Source organism: Anomaloglossus baeobatrachus, chromosome 6 (genome assembly GCF_048569485.1).
Source record: "Anomaloglossus baeobatrachus isolate aAnoBae1 chromosome 6, aAnoBae1.hap1, whole genome shotgun sequence".
Classification (NCBI taxonomy): Eukaryota; Metazoa; Chordata; class Amphibia; order Anura; family Aromobatidae; genus Anomaloglossus; species Anomaloglossus baeobatrachus.
Window position 1 is genome coordinate 398,288,226 of NC_134358.1, and position 25,020 is coordinate 398,313,245.

Sequence of the window (25,020 nt, forward strand, 5' to 3'; positions counted from 1 at the left end):
GTTGGGGGCAGCCGTACCTGCCTGCTGTACCTGGCTAGCATACAAAAATATGGCGAAGCCCACATAATTTTTTCAGGGGGCAAAAAACTTCTGCATACAGTCCTGGATGGAGTATGCTGAGCCTTGTAGTTCTGCAGCTGCTGTCTGTCTGTATGGAGAAGAGCAGACAGCAGCTGCAGAACTACAAGGCTCAGCATACTCCATCCAGGACTGTATGCAGAATTTTTTTGCCCACCAAAAAAATGACGTGGGCTTCGCCATATTTTTGTATGCTAGCCAGGTACAGCTGGCAGCCACGGGCTGCCTCCAACCCCCAGTTGCCTATTTGTACCCGGCTGGGAACCAAAAATATAGGGAAGCCCGTTTTTTTTAATTATTTCACTTATTTCATGAAATAATTAAAAAACAAATGACGTGGGGTTCGCCCTATTTTTGTGTCCAGCCGGGTACAACTAGGCAGCTGGGGATTGGAATCCGCAGCACAGGTTAGCCCGAGGTTTGTGGGCGCCTCTGCTGCGGATTTCAGTCCGCAGCCGTCCCAGAAAATGGCGCTCTCATAGAAGCGCCATCATCTGGCGCTGTATCCAACTCTTCCAACAGCCCTGGAGCCGGGTGGCTTGTTGGGTAATCATGAGTTAATACTGGCTTTGTTTTACCAGCCAGTATTAAGCCAGAGATTCTTAATGTCAGGCACGTTTGACCCGGCCATTAAGAATCTCCAATAAAGGGTTAAAAAAAAGACACCACACAGAGAAAAAATACTTTAATAGAAATAAATACACAGACACATTAGAGACTCCATCTTTATTACCCCCTGTCAGCCCTCCACGATCCTGCTCTTCTGTCTTCTTTCTTTCTAGTGTAGTAGTAGTGACGATTGTAGTGAGGATGAGATTCACCAGCTCATCACTTGGGGCTGGGGAACCTCCATCCTCACTACAATCATCACTAGTGTAGTAGTAGTGACGATTGTAGTGAGGAAGGATGAGATTCACCAGCTCATCACTTGGGGCTGGGGAACCTCCATCCTCACTACAATCATCACTAGTGTAGTAGTAGTGATGATTGTAGTGAGGAAGGATGAGATTCACCAGCTCATCACTTGGGGCTGGGGAACCTCCATCCTCACTACAATCATCACTAGTGTAGTAGTAGTGACGATTGTAGTGAGGATGAGGTTCACCAGCTCATCACTTGGGGCTGGGGAACCTCCATCCTCACTACAATCATCACTACAATCGGGAAGCAGCGTGCAGCCTTCACTCCGTGAGTGATCAGTGCTGGCTGCTAGCGGTAACGCTGACAGACGCGTTACCATAGCAACGGTGCTCTCGGAGCCGCGGTTAGCGGTGACGTCACCGCTAACTGCGTTGCTATGGCAACGGTGATCTCCGTTAATGACCGGCTTTGTCAGCCGGTCCCTAACGGAACGGGGAGTCGACCGTGTGCTAGAGCATGTCGCCGGTACACGGCGATACACATATGTGCACCGTGTACCGGAGAGATGCACTCGCAGGTCCTACATGACGTGTCATAGTCATGTGACCAGTCTGTAGCCAATGAGATAATAGCCACGTGACTGGTCACATGGCTATTTTGACGTCACGATAGGTCCTGCATCTCTGCTGGCAGTGCAGGTCACCGGGAGGATTCAGCGATCATCGGATGGAATAGCGGCAGGAGACAGAGTGCAGAAGGGATCGCGAGGACCGGTAAGTGTTATGGCAATGTTTATTAACTCTTTGTGTACATTTATAATGCATTTTTATGTGTTTGTGATTGCCTCCCATTCTAGCCTATACGTTCGAGTTCGGTTCGTCGAACGTTCGACGAACCGAACTCGAACGGGACCCCCGTTCGGCGAACCGGCCTCGAGCCGAACCGGGACCAGTTCGCTCATCTCTAGTCAGGAACTTGACGTGACGTCATCGGATCCCCGAGGTCACGGAGCCCGGGGGTCACGGAGTGGGGAACAGTGATCTGCAGTAGCGCCTCTCACTGGCACTATTGCCAGCATAAGGTATTTGAGAGAAACATTGTTTCTCAATATAATATCGATCTAGACAATAAAAAATATGGGTTAACCACCCCTTTAATGATGAGCGAGCATGCTTGGCACTGCTCTTAACTCGATCAAGCATCAGAGTGCTCGGGTACACTCGGTGAGTATCGCAGGTGCTCGGATGTTTTTCTGTGAAACAGCGACCACCATGCACAGGCTTGCTTCACTGCATGATGTGTGCAGGCACCCCAGGGAGAGCCATTTGTAGTCTCTGAATGTCTCCCACTGGGGGGTAAATCAACTTTTTTGAATGTAGTGTGTAAAAAGAAAATGCTCTCCTTATGGATGGCTGTATGTGGGCGGAAAGCCGAACTGCCCAATAGTTGACTTCCATTATACTCGTTACTCAAGCTGAGCCCTTTCAGAATGTCTCGACGCGAGGAATGAGCACCTGCAAATTTTAGTGCTCGCCCATGAACAATTGTATGCAAGGAGTGCTCATCACCCAATGTGATGTAGTAGTCACAGATGGAAAGAGTTCACTAGTTAGATCTCAAATCTATATGATTAAAAAAATAAATATTAAAATGTTATTGAAAAATAACATCCAACTTAGACAGACATGAAAAAAAACACTTAAAAATACACAAACAGTGGATCACTGATGGTTCTGACCTTGGGGAGGTCTAACAACTTTGACATGGACACAATATGGAGCAATGCTTGCTTAGTGCAATATATGTTATAACTCATTACAAAGAAATAATTCAGTATCAAGTAATATAAAAGGCTAAACAATGGTTAAAGGGTCTCTTATTAGTATATCGAGGGCATGCCAATATAAGTATTCCTATATAATATATTCAAACATCCACACTTGAAATCTTTAATACCAAACCCTCCTGGATCTCAGATCTAGTGGGGATCTAGTGGCTATTTATGACTTGAAAATCTGAATTGGAATAATATTTTTTGTTCCTGTATTAAAGGAATGCAAGAAGCGTCTCTGAAGCTTACAGAATCCCTTCATGAAGTGTATGAACCTGACTGGTATGGAAGAGATGATGTCAAAATGGTAGGAGAGGTGAGTACCGAACTTAGTACAATTTATGTTTGCTGAAAATACAGGGTCACGGAAACAACTTATAAACCGATTCACAGAGAATATAGCCAAAAGCTTGAACGCTATAATTGTATAAATATAGTACAGTCCAGTAGGACAGGTAGGCGTGTGTATTTTGGCTTTTTCACATTGGGTTACTTATTATTATGCTTGCAGCTTTTTATTGAATGTCTGATAGGTTCTTTGTCCTTTCAGTTAATTACTCACTTTATATAGTTTGTCCTGCTTTCATATCATGCCCGTTATCTCCTTCTGTTGAGTTGTGTTGCCTTATGCATATTTATTGTATTTTATTCTATATTTATATTTGTAATTTAATAAAGATTTATATATTATACTATACATGTTTCTGTCTATATTGTATGTGAATAGGTTTATATATTGTTATATATAGCCTCAGCATAATTTGCTTTTGGTGCTAGGTTATATTTTGATTTATTTAACCACAAGTTCTATAATTTTCAATATAATATGTACCTGTTTGGCTGACAATTAGTTTTATTTAATTACATGGCTGATTTATTAGTTTGTGTAGTTTTCGCTAAATTATTTTGTTAAAATATTAGGCTTCATTACTATTGATATTTTAAGTTTTATTTTTTAAATCACCATTACAAAGTCTCAATCTGTAATGAAAATAAAACAATGCAAACAAGTAAAAAATGATGACAAATACATATATAATATCTGCACAATTTCTAATTTTACTTAGAAGTTTTACTGATATGGTTTAATATCAAAACATGTAAAAAACATTTTGTTTTATTTGTTTTTTAATGTTACAGAAATGCGACGCACTGTGGGAGGATTTTCATCAGAAGTTAGTTGATGGAGCTTTGATAACACTTGATACATATTTAGGGCAGTTTCCTGATATTAAGGTAAGAAAAACGTGTCCATTTCCTTATCTAACAATACGATGGTAACACTTCCTTACTGACATCTGACTACAGAATTTTTAAGACATGCGTTTGAGTTTTTCTTTTTGGTTGAGGAAGCAAAATGAGTAAATTACCATGCTGAGAAGTATGCATGGACTATCATTTAAAATAATAGTGTATAAAGAATGTATAAATCTTCAACTGTATGTAAGACAGATCACAGCAATTAAGAGTGACTTGAGAAGTCATAATGTGATGAAATAGCTCAAACTGGGCTTCCACGGGCCTTTGCACTGGCCTCCCTAATTGGCAGAGTCTAAGAAGATCCCCAGTATTCAACTTTGAAACCTTCTACAGGGATCCACACTTCACTTTCTGTGGCTCCTAGATTGTGTCCACAATATAGACCCTGACTAATGTAACAAGTTGAGGGGAAACTAATTGGCCGGGGTAACACTAGACAAGGACAGAAACAGAACCAAGAAATTCAGGTCGAGTATTTTGGCAAAATACTCTGAAATCAAACTAAAGTAGGCATCCAAAGGTCATGCAGAAGAGTCTTGAAGAAACAGCCAGGTTATAAGACTAGTAAAGTCACTAAAAATTGTACAGATTGTATTAGAAGAGTAAAAAAATAGCGTTGGGCATAGCAATCAGAAAACAGAGGCCATGAGGACCTGAACCAGTTCCGTGACTGGCTAGTGAGCTGGATGTCTAGGTTGTCCAGAATAGCTGCTCTTCAGTTGGCTGGATGGCTGAGTGCACGCAGTATCTTTTCAAGATGACTGAGACAATGGTGAAAGGCCCAGACAAATAATGCGGTAACGTGGCAAAGTAAGTTTATTACACATGATATAAAATGTCTGGATAGTTTACATGAAATTAGTTTTCAAAAGAGTTGCTTGATTTTTCTGGCGAATTAAATTCCGTCAAGATATAATTGGTCTGAATTGAAAGTGCCCTGATTGTAAAGAAGAGTCATTTATTATAATGTGAGACCAAATGCATAGTAAAGGGAGGAGAAATAAAAGGTTAAAAAATAATAAATACATTGTACTTATCTTTCTTAGGCCCTCACCTGCCCTTACACAGGTTTCACAGTGCCTCGTCACCACACAAGGCCAATCATTGGCCTCAGCACTGGAGTCACCAGAATGGGAAACTTATGAAATTCATAATGAATTCAATTAATTGCTCAGTAATGTTCCTAATTAATGAGGTAGGAAATTAACCCCTTCACGACCGGCCGATTTTTCGCTTTACGTTTTTTTTTTCGCCATTCTTTTTCTGAGAGACGTAACTTTTTTTATTTTTCAGTCAATATGGTCATGTGAGGGCTCATTTTTTGCGGAACAAGCTGTACTTTTAAATGAAACCATAAGTTTTACCATATAGTGTACTGAAAAACGGCAAAAAATTCCAAATGCAGAAAAATTGCAAAAAAAGTGCGATAGCACTATAGTTTTGAGATATTTTATTCATTGTGTTCACTATATGGTAAAACTGATGTGTGGGTGTGATGCCTCAGGTCAGTGCGAGTTTGTAGAAACCAAACATGTATAGGTTTACTTTTATATAAGGGGTTAAAAAAAATCGGAAGTTTGTCCGAAAAAAGTTGCGCACGTTTTACACCATAGTCCGTGACCCGTAGTGTTCTCATTTTTCGGGATCTATGGCTCAGTGATGGCTTATTTTTTGCGTCTCGAGCTGACGTTTTTAACGGTACAATTTTTGCGCAGATGCTACGTTTTGATCGTCTCTTATTGCATTTTGCGCAAAAGTTGTGGCGACAAAAAAAAGTCGTTTTGGCGTTTGGAATTTTTTTGCCGTTACGCCATATACTGATCAGATTAATTGATTTTATATTTTGATAGATCGGGCGTTTCTGAATGCGGCGATACCAAATGTGTGTATATTTTTTATTTTTTTAACTCTTTAATTTTCAATGAGGCGAATGGGGGGTGATTTGAACATTTAGGTTTTTAATTTTTTTTTAATTTTTTAAAACTTTTTTTTTTTACTTTTTTTTTTATTTTACTAGTCCCCCTAGTGGGCTATAGCAATCAGCAATCCGATCGCTCTGCACTATCTGCTGATCACAGCTACACAGCTGTAAACAGCAGATACGCTCACTTTCTTTTTCACTGGGCCGCGGGCACAGTGAAAGTGAAAGCAAGTCATGTGTAGTACAGGAGTCATCACATGACCCTGTGCTACCATGACAACTACCGGAAGTCACATGATCGCGTCACGTGACTTCCGGTATCGGGCGGTAAGTAAAAGTTTACCGTGATCGCGCTTATAATGGCGCTGTCACATATTGACATTGCCATTTAAGGGGTTAAACGGCACAAGCAGATAACGATTCTGCTCGTGCCTAGCAGGCACACATCTCAGCTGTGAAAATCAGCTGAGATGTGCCCCGATCGCAGCATGCTGCTGCCGGCAGACCGCGGGCAGTAACGTTATGACCGCTAGGACGTAATTTTACTGCCTGCGGTCGTTAAGGGGTTAAAGGGGTTTTAAAGTCTCAAAATAAATGTCTGCAGTCAGTCTATGTGACGTCAGATTGCCGAATCATGACTTTGTGCAATGTGCGTGGTGTCACAATTTCCCGGTATCTCAAGTGCGAGTTGGTGGTCATGTGACTGCAGGTATGAGACTTGCATAGTTGTAGTCACAAGTCCACTAGAGTCTTATCTACTTCTTTAAATAGCACTATTGAGAGAAGATGAGAATCTAGTTGTCATATGACCGCATATGTATACGATTTGCATACTTCAAGTCACGTTGCTGCCCACTTTCTCTAGAGATACAGGGGAGTTTATGTAGTTCCAGTTTGTCAGTCTGCAGTCACATAGAGAGTTACAGGCATCTGCCTATAACTAATGCCACCAAAGTGTTCTCTGATCACTGTAGCTGAACCTCTTAAAGCTGCTGCTGTCAACCTCTGAGAGTGTCATTTAAATTACGGTAGTGCTGGCAGGCACACAAGCTTCTTTTGGCTTCCCGCAACACAACCATGTGGAATCAGTGGGTTACAAAGACCCCTGTAACTGCCATCTTGGTTCTCCTGTGAACCTCAGCTCCATAGCAAAGCTGTGATTTACCTATATAATGCAATACATCAGTATTATTAATACATTAAACAGCAAGGAAGAAATTCACAATACCAAAATTGCCACAAACAAAACAAATACAAAAAAGCGATCAAAATGCTATTCGTACCCCAAAATAGTATCAATAAAAGCAGTCAGCTTTGCATGCAAAAAACAACAACACTAAAATAGATATGGCTGTGGAACTAGGGATGAGAATAGCGAAAGCTCCAAAACCAAAAGGTTCTGGTCGTTACAAGGTTAAATTTATCCTCAGCAAAAGAAGGTACTAATAATTGGACCGCATATCTGCAAAGGTGTGGTGCTGTGAAATGACTGCTGTTTTTTTCATCCATCTATCCACAGTAATAAATGAACACATCTAGACAGACAGGATGAGAAGATTGCCTAAAATGTGTCATCTATCATCCCCATGATAACAACACGAGAAAAGCCATTTTTTACATCCGTAGAAAACCATTTTCCTTGTTATGATGACAGAAGTCCAACAAGCTCACATTTCTGGCTGCTGCTTTTTGATAGAATCTATACAGATAATATAGCGGGGCCTGCAGGCTTGGTAACATTCACTGTTACCCCATTAGCCGGCCACTAGAACCAGTGTAGAAATCTGTATAGGAAATTCTGTACCGGGTCTCCTGTGCTATTTAGTAGTTAAAGTGAACCTGACATGAGATTCTTGCTGATGAAACCACGGGTAGCCTGAGTCCGTCTGACTGCGATATTGCAGCTGGGCATGTTTCACTCTGAAACACCCGGGGTTTCCGAGAAAACAAACTTTGGAAAGCAGCCAGGGGCCGTGAATGGCTAATGATGAGCGAACACTACCATGCTCGGGTATTTGGTACTCATAACAAGTAGTCGGACGCTCAACTTGTGTACCGAGTATAATGGAAGTCAATGGGGAACTAGAGAATTTTTCTGGAACATGTTCCGGAAAAATGCTTGAGTTTCCAATTGACTTCCATTATACTTGGTACACGAATCAAGCCAGTCCGAGCATAAAACTGCTCATTACGAGTACCAAATACCGGAGCATGGTAGTGCTCGCTCATCACTGTGGATGCCTAGTCCGCGGTAGATTCTTGATGGCTTCTCCCTAAGCAGGCCAGAAAGAAGCCGCTCAGGACTTGCCTCGGACTAGTCAACCAAGATGCATGGCCCTAGCTGGAGTATGTATTCTCTGAGCACTTCACAGTGAGATATATACAGGGCTGCAATAATGCAGCCAGACTGATTCATGCTGCCAAATGTCCTATAAGGTTCTCTTTTATAGTATAGTGTATTTGTTCATGATTTCTAGTTGTCATTATTGGGTCAGGAAATCCTTCAGTTTTACTAAAAAAAATTCCCCAAGGCTGTGCTTGGTAGGTAGCATCAAATGACCACCAGGTAAAGAGATGTCAAGACTTGTGTGCTAAACCATTATATAATATTAAAGGGAATCTGTCAGCAGGTTTATGCTATGGAATCTGAGAGCAGCATGATAAAGGGGCAGAGACCTGATCCCAGCGATGTAATGTATCACTTACTGCACTGCTTTTTGCAGTTTTGATAGAATCCCTGCTTTGTCATTTGCAGATGTATAAGAGCTAAGACTTCTGAGCTGTGAATATCCCTGCCCACATCCCTGACTGGTAGTTTCCTGAGGACACTGTGAATTGTTAGCAAGCTGCTAATCAGTGGTGAAGGCGCCGTTACACAAATTACCCTGACTTGACTGGCCTGCACGAGACATGTAGTCTAGCAGTGATGATCTCTTGCTAATAAAACACTGATTGTATTGAAACTACAGCACACAGCCTAATAAGTGACACATAGCTGAAAACAGGCTCTCTGCTCTCCCAATAAGCTGCTCTCAGGTTACACAGATAAAATCTCAGAATCCATGTAGCTAATACCTATTTTATAATTGTGATTTGGAATTTGATAACTATTTTGCATAAAGTTATACAGAGTGGCTCCCTGGTTTATAGCCATGGAAGTGGTGATTGTAGAATGATACCACTGTAATGTCACATCATCTTATAGGTCAGGTCACTGTGTCTTGTTGATTCAGCCACATAAGCAATAGTGAATATGGTGTATGCATATCAGTGGTTGAATAAACATATAGCATCGTATAGTCCTGATGTTATAACATGCATTGAGGTGTGTAAACAGGTACAATAGCATCTACTGATGGCTTGCTGAATGTAATGGATGAATAATGACATGGCATCTACGAGAGGCTGCTGCTAAGTCTTTGGCTTTATCCAGAAGAAACGGGATAAGATGATGAAACTTTACATTTATTCCACATACTCTCCACTGATGTCAGCACACTTCTTACATCGATATTCCAAGTTCTGTAAGCCTACCAAAAAGAAGGATTTTGGTTGTGCCTCAAACCAGGCATCAGTAGCAGCCATGTAGCAGCAGAAATTTTGTGAAATTTGGTACCCTTGAGGTCTTTCTTCAGGTTTGGAAACATGATAGTTGGAGGGAGCGAGATCTAGTGAATAAGGTGGGTGGTCAACCAGCTGGAAGCCCAGCCCTGACAGTTTTGCCATGGTCGCTTGTGCAGTGTGAGCGGAGGCGGTGTCTTGCAGGAATAGGATTCCTTTGGACAGCTTGCCGCGCCTGGTAGCCTTCAGAGCTGCCTTCAATTGGTCCAAAAGTTCAATGTAATACCTTGCATTGATGGTGGAACCCTTTTGAAGGTAGTCCACTAGCAGCACGCCTTCCTTATTCCAGAACACAGACGCCATCCCCTTAGTGGATGATTTTTGCACCCTGAACTTCTTTGGATGAGGAGAACCACTGTGCCTCCACTCTTTTAACTGCTCCTTGTTTTCAGGGTCATACAAATAAATCCAAGTCTCATCCATAGTGACCAATTGATCCAGTAAGTTCTTATCAGTCCGGAAACGCTGACAAATGGACCTAGAAGTTTTCACTCGCATGCTTCTCTGATCTGTTGTCAAACATTTGGGGATCCACTTTACAGACAGCTTTCTCATGTTCAAATGTTCATGAATAATGACAGAAACACGTTCACGGGAAATCCCCATGATGTCTGCTATTGCTTTAGCTGAAATTCATCGATTCTCCAGTATGAGGTTGTGCACAGCATCGACGTTCTCCGGAACAACAACCACTCTCTGTCATCCAGGACGTTCCATATCATTGGTGCTGAAGTGGCCCGTTTTAAATTTGGCAACCCAGTTCTTAACTGTGGAATATGAAGGGCATTGATCCCCCAATGTCTGCCACATATCACCATGAATATCCTTTGCGGACTTTCCTTGCAGAAACAAGAATTTTATCACTCCTCTGCTCTCAGTTGCTGTGAATAATGCATTAGAACCCGCCATTTTGTTTTCTCGCGTGCGTAGAACACTGTTGCCATAAGCAACAAACACAAAATTTTGAAAACATATATTAGACACATAAGGCTTTCATGTGATGTAACATTCGTTACCATAGAAAAAAAAAAGATCATAAAGCCAAAGACTTACCAGCAGCCTCTCGTATTAACACTAACTGATCATCTAGTAGTGCAATTAATATTAGGGTCAGATCTACAGTATGTTATTTTTTTTTCATTGTCCTATAATGGACACTTTTTAGAAGCGTGTAAGATACAGTCATATGAAAAAGTTTGGGCACCCCTATTAATGTTAACCTTTTTTCTTTATAACAATTTGGGTTTTTGCAACAGCTATTTCAGTTTCATATATCTAATAACTGATGGACTCAGTAATATTTCTGGATTGAAATGAGGTTTATTGTACTAACGGAAAATCTGTAATCCGCATTTAAACAAAATTTGACCGGTTCAAAAGTATGGGTACCTCAACATAAAAGTGACATTAATATTTTGTAGATCCTCCTTTTGCAAAAATAACAGCCTCTAGTCGCTTCCTGTAGCTTTTAATGAGATCCTGGATGAAGGTATATTTGACCATTCCCGTATACAAAACAATTCCAGTTCAGTTAAGTTTGATGGTCGCCGAGCATGGACAGCACGCTTCAAATCATCCCACAGATTTTCAATGATATTCAGGTCTGGGGACTGGGATGGCCATTCCAGAACATTGTAATTGTTCCTCTGCATGTATGCCTGAGTAGATTTGGAGCAGTGTTTTGGATCATTGTCTTGCTGAAATATCCATCCCCTGCGTAACTTCAACTTCATCACTGATTCTTGCACATTATTGTCAAGAATCTGCTGATACTGAGTTGAATCCATGTGACCCTCAACTTTAACAAGATTCCCAGTGCCATTGGCCACACAGCCCCAAAGCATGATGGAACCTCCACCAAATTTTACTGTGGGTAGCAAGTGCTTTTCTTGGAATGCCGTGGCTTTTTTGCCTCCATGCATAACGTCTTTTTGTATGACCAAACAACTCAATCTTTGTTTCATCAGTCCACAGGACCTTCTTCCAAAATGTAACTGGCTTGTCCAAATGTGCTTTTGCATACCTTAGGCGACTCTGTTTGTGGCGTGCTTGCAGAAACGGCTTCTTTTGCATCACTTTCCCATACAGCTTCTCCTTGTGCAACTTGTGCTGTATTGTTGACTGATGCACATTGACACCATCTGCAGCAAGATGATGCTGCAGGTCTTTGGAGGTGGTATGTGGATTGTCCTTGACTGTTCTCACCATTCTTCTTCTCTGCCTTTCTGATATTTTTCTTGGTCTGACACTTCTGGGCTTAGCAAGAACTGTACCTGTGTTCTTCCATTTCCTTACTATGTTCCTCACAGTGGAAACTGACAGTTTAAATCTCTGTGACAACTTTTTGTATCCTTTTCCTGAACAACTATGTTGAATAATCTATATTTTCAGATCATTTGAGAGTTGTTTTGAGGAGCCCATGATGCCACTCTTCATAGGAGATTCAAATAGGAGAACAACTTGCAAGTGGCCACCTTAAATACCTATTCTCATGATTGGATACACCTGCCTATGAAGTTCAAAGCTCAATGAGGTTACAAAACCAATTTAGTGCTTTAGTAAGTCAGTAAAAAGTAGTTAGGAGTGTTCAAATCAAGAAATTGATAAGGGTGCCCATACTTTTGCACCGGTCAAATTTTGTTTAAATGCGGATTGCACATTTTCTGTTAGTACAATAAACCTCATTTCAATCCAGAAATATTACTCAGTCCATCAGTTATTAGATATATGAAACTGAAATAGCTGTTGCAAAAACCCAAATTGTTATAAAAAAAAAAGGTTAACATTAACAGGGGTGCCCAAACTTTTTCATATGACTGTAAAGTATGTAAGTCATGGAAATTGCTGATTACCCATGTTTCTCCAAAAATAAGACAACATCGTATATCATGTTTTTTACTCCAAAAGATGGGCTAGGGCTTATTTTCAGAGGTTATCTTATTTTTTTTTTCATGAACAAAAATCCATGTTTGTTCTTGCACAAATAAAAAAATAATTATTCAAATATAATCATATCACATTCTGGAACATCAACATACCCCTCCAATCCCTGTGTGTAACATGTGTATCATAAATAAATAAATACACACACACTGTGCATACATATCAGCCTTTCTCTTAAACTTCAGACTACTGTAATTAAGAGACTTTTGGTTACACCACAGTCGCATTACTGTGATGTTACAAAGGTCCTTAAGCAGTCTAAGGCTATGTGCACACTAGAAAAAGGATTTTTCTCAAGAAAATTTCTTAAGAAATTTCTTGAAAGTAATGGAGAGAGGGTACTTTAAACACCGCGCCAATGACCACTGGTAAAGATGATAAGATCAATGTCGCTTTATTTCATGTTCAGGTCTACGTGTTTCAGGAGGCTCTGCTCCCTTCTTCAGGACAAACAGCACAAGAAACATCAAATCTCTCAGAGATTTGATGTTTCTTGTGCTGTTTGTCCTGAAGAAGGGAGCAGAGCCTCCTGAAACACGTAGACCTGAACATGAAATAAAGCGACATTGATCTTATCATCTTTACCAGTGGTCATCGGCGCGGTGTTTAAAGTACCCTCTCTCCATTACTTTCTGTTATCAGCCTGTGGGTTGCTGTTGTCGTGGCCTAATTCTCATGCATTTACAGTAGTTGTGACTCTCACAACTCGACTTGGTGAGTAACCCCAATTGTGTTCCCCTTGTGTGTTTGGGGGTAAGACCCTATTGTGCTTTTTGTCCACAGCCTCTCCATACTCTTAAGAAATTTCTTGAGATTGAAGGATTAGTGCACCTGCGTTAAAAAACGCACCAAAAACGCACCTGCGTTTTTACCGCGATTTGGTGCGTTTTTGGTGCATTTTTGGTGCGTTTTTACCGCTGGTTGCTCCCTGCGTTATTGTGTCATTATCTATGGCAAACATCGCAGTTAGCTGCAGAAAAGAAGTGACATGCTCATTCTTTTTCTTAAGAAAATCTACTGAAAGAATTTTCTTAAGAAAAAAACACAGTGTGTGCACAGCTAATTTTTTTTGCCATAGGTTTTGCTGGGGAATGTCTGCAGAAAGGTTACAAGAATTTCTCAAGAAATTTCTGCAGCAAAAACGCACCAAAAACGCAGGTAAAAAACGCAGTGTGTGAACATAGCCTTATCATATCAGAGTAATGCTGGGACCAAGAAAAACAAAATATGTCAGCTCACCGAACCATAGCACATGTAACGTCTGGAGGAATCCAATCAATCCAGGGCGGTGCAGGGAACTTGATTCCAGATAATCATGGAGACACAAATCTTGGTTAGTATTCCAGCAACTCGACCAAGGACTTATAAAATCAAAGACTTATTCATAACTATGAGTAAGGACTCCCCAGTCCGAAACGCATAAGCGTACCTCCACATTGGTGTACCATATGTTTTTTTAACCATGTCACTCGATTTTAAATTTTTGGAATAAAAGTCTTTGATTTTATAAGTCCTTGTTCGAGTTGCTGGAATACTAACCAAGATTAATGCTGGGATCACTAGGAGAATGGGGGCCCTGGGAAATTGCCCAGTTTGCTCTCCCTTCCACTTAATGCCAGTCCTGCATACCAGCCTGTCTCCTGTTCAGTTCTTTTAGACTTCTGAAATTAAGAACCTTTGGTTACATCATGTCACATGACTGTGCAGCCACCAAAGGTCCTTAAACAATCTAGACTGGGTCTCGGACAAGAACAATATTAGGTTTGTTTAAAGGTATTTCTGTGGTGTTGGGGAAGGGGGCCGGCTAAGATTTTTTTTTTTGGTATAGAAAAATGCCTACAATAGAGCTTACCCAGGAAATCCCCAGGTTGCATTTCAGAACCCTGAAAGCAACCCCTGATGATGCTTTGCAGAATACCTCCAATCCCAGAATCAGCAGACATGTTCCAATACAGAAGATATGCTTTGCAATAAAAAACAATTGTTTTTTATTGAATCTTTATTAATATTCCTGCCAATCTCTACAGAAGGCATACACAAATCTGAGACATTATTAGCCTAGTTCCTAATAACGTCCACAATTCAGTGCTACCTCGTTTATATGCTGCTTATGTACACTGTAATCTTAAGGTGCATATATACTGCATGATTTTCTGGAATGATTCTTAGGATGGCTCCTTTCACAGTAGTCTTCAGCCAAAGTATTTTTTTGGGCTGCACAAAATATTGTTGTTCTCAGTAACACAGTATGTAGGACCTTCGCTGAGAACAATGGCAGCTTATGTGCACTGAGCGATCTGTTACAGATCAGTATAGCGTATTTTTGGTTTATAAGATGCATCGGATTATGAGATGCACCCAATATTTAGAGAAAAAAAAAGCAAAAAAACCGGGTCTGTCTTATAAGTCGGTGGTCTCTTGCCGGGGGGATGGCAGCGGTGGTGGAGCGAGGTCACAGGAGACAGGGGCAGTGGTGGAGCAGGTTGATGCTGCGGGTGGTGCAGGCAGCGGGTGTGCCATATGCTTTGAGGTAGGCAACTTCCAGAAACTGTCGGCAGTGCGGGCTTCAAAGAAATGGCGCCTGGAGTCGGCGCAAGCGCAGATATCAGCTCAATGACAAGCTGAGAAGTCCGCTGCTGGGAGATCAATGGGCTAGAGGTGACGTGTGCGCAGATGAGATCATGAGCCAAGAGCTCCATCTGCACATGCATTGCCTCCGGGTGCCATTATTTGAACCCCACACAGCTGACATTTTCAGGATGCTCCTGCCGCACAGCCCACCCCACAAGCCCCTCACACAGGCCCCCAGCACAGGTCGCTGCAGAACAGGCCCCAGGACAGTCCGCCGCACATGTCTCAGCACAGCCCGCAACACAGGCCCCAGCACAGTCCGCCACACATGCCCCAGCACAGCGCCCCGCAGACCCCAGCACAACACCTGCCTCCTGCGACCCCTCCCCACCACTTCCTGGTAAGGTGTATTCAGATTATAAGACTCATCCCTCAATTTCCTCCCAAATTTATGGGAGGAAAAGTGTGTCTTATTATCCAAAAAATACGGGTTGGCCTGTGTAGTCACAATATTAAATGACCGCCACAGTGTGAATGCACCTTCAGCATGTGGGAAATTGTGGATAACACAGTTGGATTAACTCTATTATGGGAGTTTCAGGACTTACATGTGAATTTTGTGCAGTGTTAATCACATCACTGACTGCTATATATGGAGACTCTATTTTAGCCCATTTCCCATGGTAACACACAAAATAGACACTTTGCTTATGTAAAGCACTTTCCCGTTCCCTAATTATGTGATGCCAGTTTAATTTTGTCTTTCATATCTGTTCTACTGTATTTGTCAGCACAACCCTGTAACCCAGTTATATCACTCAATAAACTTAGATTTAATATTTCCTTTATTTTTTTAATTTAGGACCACCATAGTACCTAGAATTCTGAATGTTCCTCCAAACAATACAGGGTTGGCAAATCATAACAAATAGGTGATAAGTTGCTTATCTTTAGGGTGCTGACAAGGGTCTTGATAGATGATAAGTTGTTAATCGCTAGGTGACTTAAGCTGGGTTCACACATAGCGACAACGATGTCGCTGCTACGTCACCATTTTCTGTGACGTAGCAGCGATGTCCCGTCGCTGTCGCTGTGTGTGACATCCAGCAACAACCCGGCTACTGCTGTGAGGTCGCCGCTCGTTGCTGAATGTCCTGCTTCATTTTTTGCTCGTTGCTCTCCCGCTGTGAAGCACACATCGCTGTGTGTGACAGCGAGAGAGTGACGAACTGAACCGAGCAGGATGCAGGGAGCCGGCGTCTGGCAGCCTGCGGTAAGCTGTAACCAAGGTAAACATCGGGTAACCAAGGGAAGCCCTTTCCTTGGTTACCCGATATTTACTTTAGTTACAGCGTCCGCCGCTCTCAGGCTGCCAGTGCCGGCTTCCTGCTCCCTGCACACATAGCCAGACTACACATCGGGAAATAAGCAAAGGTTTGCTTATTAACCCGATGTGTACTGTGGCTACCAGTGCAGGGAGCCAGCGCTAAGCGGTGTGCGCTTGTAACCAAGGTAAATATCGGGTAACCAGAGAAGCACTTTGGTTGGTTACCCGATATTTACCTTAGTTACCAAGCGCAGCATCGCTTCCACAGCAACGCGTGTCGTTATGATCGCTGCTGCGTCTGCTGTGTTTGACAGCTAAGCAGCTATCATAACAGCGACTTACAAGGTCGCTGTTGTGTCACAGAAAATGGTGACGTAACAGCGACGTCGTTGTCGCTGTCACTATGTGTGAACCCAGCTTAAGAGCTGGTATCACCATCAATCTTGGGAATTGAAGTATGCAGACCTCTAGCAGTCAGATTTCAGTTATCTTGTGGGTAAGTGATTTGGTCTCCCAACCCCTTTAAAGGGAATTTGTCAACAGGTTTTTGCCATGTATGCTCAAGCCAGCATGCTGCGAGGGTTAACACAGAAAATTCAGGGATGCCTGTTTTGTCACAGTCCGATCTTTTGTTTATTTGCTATGTTTGTATAAACAGTAGAACCCTTATCATTGCAGTGCTACATGTCAAGGGCACAGGGGTCTGACATGCCCCCTTCTGTGATTGGCATCTCACTGTCAATGTACAATCCCTATAGAGAGCCTAGTGTGGGCAGGACAGCTCTCTGGACTCTGCGTATGTTTAAAGCTAAAAATTCTGATTGTGTCAGAACGGTTGCACTCAGTAATCTAAGTGATACATCGTTGGATTAAGGATCTCTTTGTGTACATTATGTTGCTCTCAGATGAGGCAGCAAATACCTGATGACAGATTCCCTTTAAGGTACTGTGACATAATAGGGATTTTACCCTGATCAAAGTACTTTTTCTCGGTGTAGCATCCTAACAACGAGCTGATCACCAGGGATCTGACAGTTGTCATCAGTAGGTAAACTGACATCCCTTATGCAACGTTCTTTGAAAAACATTATTCCCAGCATTGGGTATAAGGTACAGTATGTGGGGAAAGCAGATATGGTTAGTTTACAAACCGGAGACTGTGAATACTTATTTTCAAAAATTCTTTACCTAATTGAATATATTGATACCCATTTTGAATCATAATATTTTTTAAAGAATCGGATTGCCAAGCGGAGCCGAAAATTAGTTGACTATGACAGTGCAAGACATCATTTGGAAGCATTACAGAATGCCAAGAGAAGAGATGAAGGGAGAATTACAAAGGTATTTACCAAGCCCATATGTCCAGTATATTCTGATCATGACATAACATATACAATTATTTGAGTTACATGTGTGTTTTATGTGTTGGCTCTTCGTTATATTCTAGTTATTGTAGAGTTTGTTTTAGAGCTTGGTATGTTGTGCAGTAGTCAATATCAGAAAACTTACTTTGAAAAACCTGCAACTAAGAGTTCACCCTATGCTGTCTAGGCCGAAGAAGAGTTCCAGAAAGCACAGAAAGTGTTTGAAGATTTTAATACAGATTTGCAAGAGGAATTGCCATCATTATGGTCCAGGTATTATCATTTTCTCACTTTTTTAATGTAATATTTGTATTATTATTATCATTATCATCTAATATATAAAGATAAGTGTATGTATGTGTGTATGTGTGTATGTGTGTATGTGTGTATGTCCACTAAAGGAATCCGCACCATTGCATTAACAATCCCGAAGTTTTGCACAGACGTCCCTTTTGGCTCAAGGAATGTCATAGACTATGTTTTGAGAGGAAAATTTAACCACATGCTTTACAGTTATCCACCAAAAAACCTGCTTTCATTAAAGTCAATGTTGCTGGGAGCTACAGGCCATTAATAGAAGCTCTGATTGGTTGCTATAGACAACAAAGGACATTGTTAGTAAAAGAAGCTTATGTGTGAGGTCTAGGATTTCAGTGGAGAGATGGACATAGAGACAGACATACAGAGACAGACAAAGACAGAGACAGATTGACAGAGACAAACAGACAGACACAGAAAAAGAGAGACAGACAAAAAGAGACAGACTGACTTAGAGTCAGAGAGACAGACAGAGAGACCAACAGACAGAGAGACAAACAGCCATAGAGAGACAGAGAGACAGACATAGAGACAGAGACAGAGAGACAAAGACAGACCGAGAGACCAACAGAGACAGAGAGACATAGAGAAACAGAGAGACATAGAGAAACAGAGAGACATAGAGAATCAGAGAGACATAGAGAGACAGTCAGAAAGACAGACAGAGAGACTGTCAGAGAGAAACAGACCGACAGACAGAGAGAGACTGACAGACAGAGAAAGACTGAAGGACAGAGAGACAAAGACACAGACAGAGAGACAGAGACAAACAGAGATAGAGAGACAGACAGAGAGGCAGATAGACAAACAGAGAGACAGATAGACAGAGAGACCGACAGAGAGAGACCGACAGACAGAGAGGCAGATAGACAAAAACAGAGAGACAGACAGACAGAGAGACCAAAAGACAGAGTGATCGACAGACAAACTGACATTGTGACCGAAAAACATAGAGAGAAAGAGACAGACAGAGAGCAAGACAGAGACATAGACAGAGATAGATAGAGAGAGACCGACAGACAGACAGAGACAGGAGAGAGGCAGAGAGAGATAGACAAGAGAGATAGACGAACAGAGAGAGGTGGACAGGGAGAGAGAGACAGCTAGAGAAAGAGAGAGACAGATAGAGATCTCTCTCTATCTGTCTCTCTCTTTACAGATAGAGAGGGAAGGATAGAGAGCGGCGGACAGCGAGACAGTTACTATCCCGGCAGCTAGTTACTATTACTGCAGCTAGTTATTATTAATAATAATAATTAACATTTGTGCAGTACCATTCATAGTAACAAAATGGTGTCCAAAGAAAAAGTGTCACTAGTCATAAGCCAAATAAGTAAGTACAATGTTGCAATATTTTGAAAATTGACTAAACAAATGAAAGAAAGAAATAAACAAACAGAAAGTTGCATTGATAGATTTATATACTTGGTTATGTCAATACCCTTTTTTTTAAAGATAAAAAAAAAAAGAGAGCAGGTACTACCCAGGCAGTACACCAACATGCTGGAAACTAACAAAAGGTATAGCTTAAAAAGAATGGGTAAAACACACTGAATAGTAATGATTAATATACGGTAGTTTATTAGATAAATCAATACAAATAATTCATATGACACAGAAAACGCCATTAAAAACATGTAAACAGTGCATAACAGCTACAGAGTCAATTTTATTTGCGTGTGTTGAGTATTGAAAGAAAAGAATGTACTCATTATCATCATTTTTGAGACCATTATGAAAAACCAAAGGCATTTGGGGATGATTCGACTGTTGATTCTTTATCAATTAAAATTGAATTTTCTCTATATTGACTTGTGTGGTTTTTATCAATTTACAGTTTACACAACAAAAAAATTCAATAAAGCGTAAATTAATGGTCAGTCTCAGGAGCCTACTGAAAAAATACAATAACTTCTTACTGTTTTTCTTGCCTCTTATTGTGACTCATCAATAATCCAGACGAATCGGTTTCTATGTGAACACGTTCCAAAACATATCAGGTCTGGAGGCAAAATTTCATAAGGAAATCACAGGGGTAAGTAATTTGCTTCATATTTCTTCATAAAAATAGAATTATGTACATAAAGTTTATTTTTCTGTAGGGGAGTAAAAAAATAGAATCAAATAAAACTGCTGCCTACATACAAGATCTCAATGTCTGTAATAATATCAGTAACTGCAATCAGGAATAGAATTAATATTGCATTACGAGGTCACAAGTTTAAAGGTTTCCCAATGCCACATTCCTCTTTCTGAATTTTTTGCTCATATACTTCTATATTGTTAGTACAACCCCGCTTTCTACTCTTGGCAGTATCTAGATTTACCTCTCAGTTGGTGAAATACAGCTGGAAAGGGGCCAGGAGTAATTATAAGCTTATAGTTCCTTTTATAGTGGTCTTTCTATGGCTGTAACATTCTCTCTTACGCAGTATAATTGGCTCCTGTAGTGTTCATATTCCTGTTATACTGCGTTCATTAAAAATGAAAGATAAATTCCACAGTATTTTTCATCGTGGCGTGGACCATCACATCGAGAGGCTAAAATGTACACACATCACAGATGTACACACATCATGTCACTATAGCACGGCCATACATAGTACACACATAGTACTGCTGTATTGCACACATACTGTATAGAGCACTGCTAATTGCCAAGTTTGTCAAACAACAAAGTTAATGGCAATTCCAGCCAAGTTTTAATGAGGTTGATCAGGTTCCATCTTGATGATCATGATACCTGTTGTTTTTCCAGTAAAAAAATTGTTTGTGTGAAATGTAACGTAGTCTACGACAAAGGCTCTTCACTAAGCCGCTGACTAACATTTAAATACCTTTCCACCATTTTTTTTTTAAATTTCATTATCTGAAATAATGGGCTGTTAGTTCCTCTCTTAATGTAAGCCTATGAGTCCCACTTTCTGAGTCTCATAGACTCACATCACAAAAGTGACTTGTCACAGAGAAGAGGCTGTGTGACCCGGATGGTCCATGATCGATGACTTGAGCAATACTGGAAATGGCAGAAGAGAGCAACTTGTAAGCACAACAGTCCTGGGTCATCTTTGTCAGATTTTTTGTTTCGTATTGGGCCATTGTTTACTAATGGTGACAGGTCCGGACTGCTGGTGACCCATTTATCATCTGAACTCTTCTAAGAAGCCAAGCTTTTGTGATGGATGCAGTATGTGGTTTAGCATTGTGTTGCTGAAATATGCTAGGTCATCACTGAATAAACAGTATCTGGATGAGAGCATACACTGTATATAATGCTCAAGATTAATAATGCTTTTTAATGTGTGTAACCTGTTTATGCCATAAGCACCAAAGCAACCCGTACCATCAGAGATACAAATTTTTGAATAATGGGCTGATATAATCCTGCATAGTCCCTCTCCTCTTAAGTCTATAGAACATGGGATCCATGGTATCCATGAACAATTTTACATTTTGATTATTCTGACCACAGAGCAGTTTTCAATTTTGCCTCAATCCATTTTAAAAGATCTTTGGCAGCATTTCAGGGTAATGTTGATATATGCTACTCATGGAAAGTTAGGGTTATTTGGCTTGCTGGTGAAATTTATGTAAAATGTAAAAAGTTCACCCTACAGTGATATTTTATCATGACAGTAGGGCATTTAAGTAGAAGCAAGCAATGGTGATTTCCTCATCTCAAACAATTTATTGAAACTAAAGCCAACAACAGTGATGGGTATACCCCAAAACATGTCAATGTCTCAATAACTTGTAATGTGGCCTTGAGGATCAATTACAGCTTGACAATGATGTCTCATGCTGTTCACAAGTGGAGTTATTATCTGCTGAGGCATGGCATTCCACTGTTCTTTAAGGGCGGCCCTCAGGTTATTAGGGTTCTCGGGTACAAAGGTACGAGCCTCTACAAGGCGTCACAGCTGATCCTATAGGTTTTCTATTGGATTCAGGTCTGGAGAAAGTGCAGACTGTTGTATTTGAGATACTCCAGTCTCCAGGCGCTATTCCCTTATGATTCGACCTCTATGAGCTGGAGCATTGTCCATGAAGATGGAATTAGGCCTGTGTTGTTAATGCAGAGGCACAATGACTGGATTAATGATGTTATTCAAGTAATAGGGGCTTGTCACTGTACCATTCACAAAACGTAGGGCAGTTCTGTATTGACTAAACACACCTGCCCACATTGTAACACCAGCAGACTATGTCATTCTCTTCATACCCATAATACTCTAGTAAAAAAAGTAACTCGTCTTATAGGACACTCACAGATAGGTCAGCATTGAGACCATCATTGATCCTGGTCAAGTATCCAACACCTTTGGCTGTGAAACAACCCCATATCATCAAGCTTCCTCCACCGAATTTGACAGTTTCTTCAATTTCTCAATCCATTAGCCCCACTTTCCCTTATTTTGTCCAGACCCATTTGCACCTATCAGAGCCTTGTTTATTGACTTTTGTCTCATCGCTCTACATTACCCATTTACATTCTTCTACTGTGCAGTATTCATACTTTTTTTTTACAAACTTCAGCCAAAGCTTTTTGGGATTTGGGTTAAGGGAAGGCAATTGGAATTGGAAGGAATTGAAGTTATGTTTTTTCTTTGTTTTATCATATGGAATTATTATGTCATACATAATTGAAAATGAAAAATTTGTATTTGGAGCTTTCAATAAAAATTATCTAATTAAAAGAAAAAGAGACTGTGCCTTTAAAATAAGGTAAACTTGCAGCTGTTAAAAACAGGTGTTGGGTTAGTGCTTCCATGCCGCTTTGGAGAGGAGGAACCCCATTGCTAGGGCTGAATGACTGTTTATTAATAAACCACTACACCCAGTGAGTCCCTTACATACACACATACTTTTTATTAGAAGCGCATTTTACATGGACTGTTTTTAGTAACGTGACAGCTTTCTCAATACTTCTGTATTCTCATACATTGCACATATTCACCTGATAGAGTTTCTGCCTAAATCTAGATACAACAGTGAGTTTTACAAAGTTTCTAGTTGCCCACCACTGTTTTAAACAATTATAGGAAAACCCATTCATAAGACTCATGGTTCTTATTAAAATCACATATATCCTCCCAAAAACTAATAACACACAAAAAGCTGGAGCCTTAACAATACATCCCCCCTGTTCAGAGTTTAAAAGGCTTTGTTGACAAAAAAATTGAATTTCTTTTGCTTTGTACCCCTGAGCCCAGACGTGAAAGTCACTGCAGGGCTGCAAGAACCGACTTATAAACGGTGGCGTTTAAAGTCCCCGGTGTCTGAGCATTTCAAAACATTGCAGAAAAATGAGGAACAAATGCTTCTCTGGAGAGCGGTTTCTCCATTTTACACTTTGTGCTACATTTCTATATATTCGGTTGCTGTCAGTTTGCAATCTGATTTGTGTGGCAGCACATATATCAGTAAGCAGAACTGCTACATATTTATTGCTTTGCTAAATTCAAGCCTCCCGGCTGTGCTGTATTTAATCTTTGTTTGTGAGAAAGCAAACAAAATGCCAAATTATTTTTTATTGGTTTTCTCAACTGAGTGTTCTGCAAAAATACAAGCTCTTCATGCTTGCAACATTTATTTTTCCATCGCAACCGATTCTTCTATATTAAAAGAACATAATGCTATGAACTGCACAATATGCATTATAGTTATTAATTTTATACTGTATATGACATATAATTTCCTGTAATATACAAGGTGACAATTATTGGTGTTGAATTTTTGTTGTTCATGGATACTATATTACTTACAAATAGACTTATTATACAATTATCAGAAAGTTCACGTAAATTGTTATTTTGGCTAAGAGCAAACGCAGAGAACTAGATGATACTGATGATACAAATGATACATATAATGCATTGTGATACAATGTTATCTTATCATGCATATTTGACACTTATGGCATCACGTTTTGTGTTATGTTTAGTGTGTAAGCTGGGAAACCCTGCGACATACATGCTCTATATGTCCACATGTATCTATTACCAGACAGAAGGCAAAATAGAGCCCTTTTACAGCACACTCCATCGTTGTTTTTTCATTACACCGCTGTAGTGGTGCTTTAAATCTAAGTCTCCTGACCCCTGTGTTATACTCCCCTTCCAGCAGCTTGATCTTCTATCGCCTCCACTTTAGGCTGCTTTCACACTACGTTTTTTTAACATGCGTCATGAACGTCTTTTTGCTGTAAAAGCGGATCCTGCTTTTACAGCAAAAATACGCATGCATGCAAACGCATGTGTTATTTTGCAGGATCCTGTCACTTTAAGTTTATGGGCGGGCATTGGAGTCATGTGATCGGGAGTCAGTGGAACTGAATGTGATAGACTTGGGAGCCGGCTTCTGACAGCTGCAGAGGCTCGTAACCAAGGTAAACATCGGGTAACTTGCATGGATACCCGATATTTACGTTGGTTACGAGCATCCGCAGGTGCTAGGAGCCGGCTCCCTGCACACGTAACCAACGTAAATATCGGGTAATTAAGAGAAGCGCTTTCCTTGGTTACCCGATATTTACCTTGGTTACGAGTGTTCGCAGCTCTCAGACGGGGGAGAGAGAGGAGAGGGAGAGGGAGAAAGAGGCAGAGAGGGAGGGGGAGAGAGACAGAGGGGGAGAGAGGGAGGGGGAGAGAGGGACTGATCACCTGAGGCTGGTTTCAGGGCATGCTCTTTAGAGCAAGCAGGATCCTGTCTATCAGCATGCCAGCGTTCACATGCGTTTGCATGCAGTATAGTCAGGATCCAGCAATTTGCAGTATTTGGACGCAGGTCAAAAACGCTACAAGTAGCGTTTTTGAAAAATGTTAAAAAAATGCAACTCGCTGGATCCTTACTATAACGCACGCAAACGCAGGTGAACGCATGTTGACGCGAGTCCATTGCAAATGCATTGAAATGAAAATGC

The 25,020-nt window shown here is 40.8% G+C and overlaps 1 protein-coding gene across 6 annotated transcripts in view; it reads left to right on the forward strand.

Moving 5' to 3' along the window:
- Positions 1-25,020, forward strand: part of AMPH (amphiphysin) — a 360,005-nt gene that overhangs the window by 209,948 nt on the left and 125,037 nt on the right. For all 6 annotated transcript variants that reach the window (XM_075315119.1, XM_075315120.1, XM_075315115.1 and 3 more), the window contains exons 4-8: positions 2,992-3,086; positions 3,911-4,006; positions 17,650-17,757; positions 17,968-18,053; positions 20,058-20,133. In XM_075315119.1, the coding sequence (XP_075171234.1) occupies positions 2,992-3,086; positions 3,911-4,006; positions 17,650-17,757; positions 17,968-18,053; positions 20,058-20,133 (461 nt within the window). The remainder of the gene's footprint in view (positions 1-2,991; positions 3,087-3,910; positions 4,007-17,649; positions 17,758-17,967; positions 18,054-20,057; positions 20,134-25,020) is intronic.